Raw genomic sequence first — 5,731 nt, forward strand, 5'->3', positions numbered from 1 at the left:
ATTACCTATTAATAACTTCCCCACACCACTAAAATCCAACTCACCTATTTTAAAGGACCCTAGGCTTAAGAGCATCAAAAAGCTCTTGGATTAATACAGCTACACTAAAGCCATACCCCACATACAAGGGGGCACATTCCTATTGGTAAAGGTGTGACTGAAAATTCAATCCTATGTTATGTGAGAAAACCTCTTAGTACAAGTCATTTGTTCATAGCAAAGGCACAAAGTACAACAGATTCACTGCCTCAAAGGCAGGAAAAGGTTATGATACAGCAGTGGCACATGCTTGATGGCAAAATTATTAAATCCCCTGGATTTTAATGAAATATGACCACACTAGGATCCATGCATCTTCCCCAGAAGCAGAACATCTTCATATGGAGTTTCTGATGTTGTGTTAAATCAGTAACAAGTAAGACTTTCAAATCCTACAAGTCCACTTTAAAGCATATATGCTTACTCATTGAAGGAACAAGACCACCACACTATAAGGTACAGAGATGAAAAAAAAAAATCTGGAATTAGTCATGTAATGTTGAATGAAGAAGATTGTTCAAGGTTTCACAGATGAAGTCCAGGTAAACAAAGTTCCTCTGAGGCAACAAAAGTGCCCTTCTAAGAAAACTAACATGGCAAGGTGGGCTCAGACCACCAAAGGCCAAGAACTTTCTAGCAGACACACAGGAAATGTGGGCCAATTTCTTAAAAGCAAATCAATCTGGAGATTTGACTTGGCAGTTAGCCTCATCTATATATGCCCAAGAGGATTCAAAAGTTATCAGCCTCATTTTTTATTGCCAGGATCTCAGCAACTATTCTTTCCACCAAATTGCAGAGTATGATCAGAAGTGATTTTTGTGAGTTGGCTTTTAATAAGTTCACAAAGGCAAGGCATACATTAATATGAAAGACACAAAAAATATAATCAAAACCTTTTACAAAATAAGCAATTAAATATGCAACCAAGGTAGTGTATGTAGTACAGTAGTGCTTCTCAAACTGTATCAAGCATCACAGTCTCCATCAGATTGCTATCCCTCACCCCAAGTTTCTGAATCAGTGGGTCTACAGTGGAACCCAAGATTTTGCATTTCCAGTGAGTACCCCATGCTCCTGGTGCTGCTAGTTTAAGGAGTTTAAGGAGCATAGTTTTAAACCACTGCATTAGAACATGAAAAGAGGCAGGAAGATTGCTTGTGGTCAGGAGTTCAAGTCCAGCCTGGGCAGCATAGTGAGACCCTGCCACTACAAAAAGAAAAAAAAATTATCTAGGCCTGATGGCACACACCTATAGTCCCAGCTCAAGCGAGAATACCCCCTCTCTTTTCAGGTGGCTGAGAGAGAATTGCTTGATGCCAAGAGTTTGAGGCTGCAGTGAGTTATTATTGAAGGACTGCACTCTAGCCAGGATGACAGAGCGAGACCCTAACTATATTAAAATGAGAAGAACATGAAAAACACAATTTCAGTCTTGTAGGAGAGAAAGATGCCCATCAGCCAGAGCTATGGGATTGAGGTGTCTGTGTCAGGGTTAGAATGGTGATTTCCCCATTAAGTGTTTCTGTTTGACCTTTGGTCCTAGAGTAATTGCGTTTTCATCTCTGGGTAAAGATTAGAGTTTTCCTTCAATGGAGGAAGTGGTATAGAGTGAGACAGTCAAGCAGATCTGTTCAAGGAGGAGTACGCTCCTCTTATTCCTTCTGAAGGGTCTCCTCTACCTCCTTGCTCTTAAGCTGGGCGTTCTCTTCTCTTTTCAACATCTCTTCAAAGATCTCATTATGCATGTAAAAGAAGATGTATCCAGTGCAACGCCTATCCTCCTGCATCTGGGCCTCCTGGATACCTAACACCTGCATATCATTGTAAGTGAACCAGATCTGCTTCTCAAAGTCATAGGCATCACAGATATAATGGCCTGACTTTAGAGTCTTCCCAAGATGGCTGACAACACTAATGAGCCGGTAGGTATGATCTCCCTTATCGTTATTTCTTTTTGTTTCCTTGGCTTTAGATTTTATCTTATCTAAAATGTCTTTGTTTCTTGGGTTCTTATTGGAACCAAGTGCAGGTAGGGAATTCCTGTTAGGCTTCTGGAGATTTAATTCTGTAGGTTTTATGAGGTTCTTTGTGTGCCCCTGGGCACCTGGCTTTGGAAAGCTTCGAGGCAGTGCCTGCTGAGGGGCTTGTTCACAGATTCTCATAGCATCACGCTGCTGAGTCTGTTCAGACACTTTTTGGAATCTTTCTGGAATTCTGACATTTTTATCTTCATACAAATCTTTAGTACGATTGATAATGCTATCAAAAGCTACAAACTTACTGGTTTTCACATATTTCTTTCGTTTTGGATTTTCAGGGACTGTTTGAAAGTGAACTTCTGCAAGACATGTGTCTGGGCTGCTGGCACGTTTACCTCCAGCTTTGTGCAACTGACAAAGTGAGGTGTCTTCCGGATATGCCATTAAGTGAGCTAACGGTTCTTTTTCAATGAATGCTCGATCTCCTGAGTACACAGATTTTGGCTCATTTGGTTTAGAATTTTTTCCAAGGTATTTTTGCTTCTGTCTTCTGCTTGCCCCTTTAAAGACTGTCTGGCCTTTTTTTTGTTCAGACTCCGTATCTGATCCAATGTGTGAAGCTGGGATATCTTTGGGTTCCTCTGTTGAAGGCCATGATACACTGATGCTTCCAGAAGTCATCTTTCGAATAACTTTTAATAATTGGAAATCCGTAATTTCTCCATCCTCACTCAAGGGGAGAGGTGGTCTGGTGCCTTCATTGCAATGAGAAGACACTTTTAAATATTTGGAAATGACGACCTCCTGGCCATTCTTCTTTAATGAACGAAACTCATTCAAGCTATAGCGTTTGAGGTGAACAATAAGGATTCTAGGTAGCCTACTGAATGAGTACACTCCAACAGAAGTCTTGTGCTTACATTTTGCACATTTATACTCAAGCTCTTCTGCTCCAAAAAAAAGATCAAAAGTAGACTGAATAGATGAAGGGCATGCTTTCATTCCTTGGGGAAGGTTGATGGAGAGGTAATTATTCAGTTCTGTCTTGACAATAACCTGACCACAAGCTTTACAAGCAATGGAGCGCAACAACTCTAACTCAAAATTAGTAATGACAGGGCAAGAAAACCCATTGGTATCAGGATAATCAGCAAAAACCCGTTTAGGAAAATTATCTTCCCCAAATTCACTTTTAGGCTTCCAAATTGTGTTGAGTTTTTCCATGTTATCTTTCAGCTGATCTAAACAGTGAGCTAAAAACTCATGAGCATCGTTCTGTGCATTGCCATGGAATATCTCTGCAACTGCTGAAATGGCCTTTTTAATATTCAAGAGTAACATCTCCTTGATTTCTATATTATAAGTATCTTTAAAAAAAGTAGCCGTGCCAAGCACATGGTAAGAGCATTAAGGGGAATTTTACCCCATGGGAAACTCTGATTAAGTAAATCATCAGCAAACGATGGAATCGAAAGTAGAGACTGTAAAACTGCATTCATATAACAGGTGTTTCCCAAATTGGGGAAACCGTGGCATATTTTCTCTGGAAATAATTCAAAAAATAGTTTTACTTTATCCCACTTTGTGTAACCATCACTATTCCCTGGTTGTAATAGAAATGCCAAAACCATTTCCTCAGTGAGAGCTTGGAGAAGTCCAATGTCATCTAGGTAAGGATTTCCAGTAGCGTTCATGATGCACGAAGATTCACATTCCAATTTCTTATTCTTTTCTAACTCTTTTAACTTCAATTGTTTCTTTCTATTACAGCTTACACACCTCAAGCGATCTGCCTTGGATTCTTGTATTCTACAGAATTACTTTCTTTTAAGAATTCCTCATTCATCTCTGAGCTAGATGACAGCATTCTTTTCCTCTTCTTGTGCTGATTTTCAGGTAACTCTCCGCAAGTAAGTGTTGACGATTTTGATGTAAGCAAAGGCATCCTCTGAAGGACACCTGTCTCCCCACTTCCTTTTGTTATCTCAAAAGATTTCCTACTTGATTTCTCATCAACTTTGTGGAATGAAGTTTTGTTGATTTCCTTCTGTGTTGTTGTGCTAGAAAAGACATTCCTACCCTTACCAGGTCTCACAGGTGACTGAACCTTGTTTTGATGAACTCTGTCCAGGAATGTCTTCAATTGTTCAGCATCTGTGGAGGATAATCCTTCAATAAACAAGACATTATTATTTTGTAAAGTTAAATGCAGGTGACTTTGGTTTCCTTTACAGGATCTTAGGACTACGTTTTGAATACTATCACTTAGCTGAAAAGTGTTACATTTTCCATTTTTGAAATAGAGCACCAGTCTATCTTTCTTCCTTCCTTCCACTGTTTCAATGAATGATTCTTTTGACTTAGACATCCCAGTCTTGCAGTTCCCTATTTGGACAAAACCATGTAGGAGTAGGGCAGCCATGTTTGCTTTACAAATAAAATATATGTATCTCCAGTTATTGATATCTTGAAGTTCCAATCTGGTTTGCAAGTTCAGCTGTGGAGAAAACACCAAAGAAATAGTTCATTAGTTCTCTACACAGAATGATCCTATTTCTAGTATTGGCTTTATACTAGAGTCTAGTTCAGGTTCTAGATATCCAGCCCTTCAGTAATGAGACCAATGCCTTTTGAGAGCCTTCCATGGCTGCATGAAGGCAGAATCTTGATTCCCAAGACAAGAACACTATGGGAAAAATCAAGAAACATTCTTTAAACTATTACAGAAATGCTTGGCTTCGACAAAACTCAAACCCTACACTCATACATTACATGTAGTTTCCACCAAAATATTGGGCTCCATTCTGATTAACTTCCCACTTCAACTGAAATCATGAAACACTTGGAAGACTTTCAGTACATAATTGAAAAAGTATACTCAATAGAGTTTCAAGTGCATGCATACTATATGCTAATCTTCCTGTCACAGAATGACCCCACAGGGCAACTACAATAAGTGAGAAAGTGAAGGCACTATGTGGCCTTCAACTCAGTAACAGATGAATTTCCTTGATGTCTAGAGGATCTCATATATGGGCCAAAGTAAATCAGTCTACCTCCTTCCAAATCTAGCTATGTTCCTATATTTCACTTGGCACTGGGGAACATCATTACATTCTACCTGCCCATTGACAAAAGTTTAAGAATAACAACTTCTTACCCATTAGATATAGGCGAATGAGGCTCCTGCAGCCAACTCTGGCCATAAGGCCCACTTAATCAGAGCTAGCTCCCTGTATTCAAAACAAGTGAGGAAGAATTAGATGTACTTAATCACTGAAAATCAGAATCTCTGAAAAACTCTGGAGCCAATGTGAATTACTGAATAAGTTAGCAGATAGCACTACAAATGTTTGCATCAGAAAGTATACATCCAAGAATTAGTTGGAAGCTGTCCTCCTCAATAGTTAAATATTCTTCCTGAATCTTCTCTATGCTGTTAACTTGCTTAAGCAAACCCCGTCTTTATGAATAATACTGAAGGAACTTCTGCTCAGTCCCTCTTCAAATTATCAAAATCTTAAATTGGTGAAACATAAATTAATGAGATTTTTGTTTTATAAAGTATTTCATCTATCAACCTATGTTCAGCGAAGTAGGGATGGCATCCATCCATATACGAAAGTGCATATGCATCCAAGTAAAAGAATGATTATATTTTTCATGGTAGAAATGGGGCCATAAAAACATTCAAGCACAGCAAAAATTTT

The 5,731-nt window shown here is 38.9% G+C and overlaps 1 protein-coding gene across 1 annotated transcript; it reads right to left on the reverse strand.

Annotated features, from left to right (window-relative positions):
• Nucleotides 1-1,694: 1,694 nt before the first annotated feature.
• USP26 (ubiquitin specific peptidase 26) lies at nucleotides 1,695-4,443 on the reverse strand. The gene is given in 3 exon segments (XM_033201576.1): nucleotides 1,695-3,400; nucleotides 3,403-3,822; nucleotides 3,825-4,443. Coding segments are annotated over 3 exon segments (2,745 nt in total).
• Nucleotides 4,444-5,731: the final 1,288 nt, after the last annotated feature.

Source organism: Trachypithecus francoisi, unplaced genomic scaffold, assembly GCF_009764315.1.
Source record: "Trachypithecus francoisi isolate TF-2019V2 unplaced genomic scaffold, Tfra_2.0 Lachesis_group6, whole genome shotgun sequence".
NCBI classification, from domain to species: Eukaryota; Metazoa; Chordata; class Mammalia; order Primates; family Cercopithecidae; genus Trachypithecus; species Trachypithecus francoisi.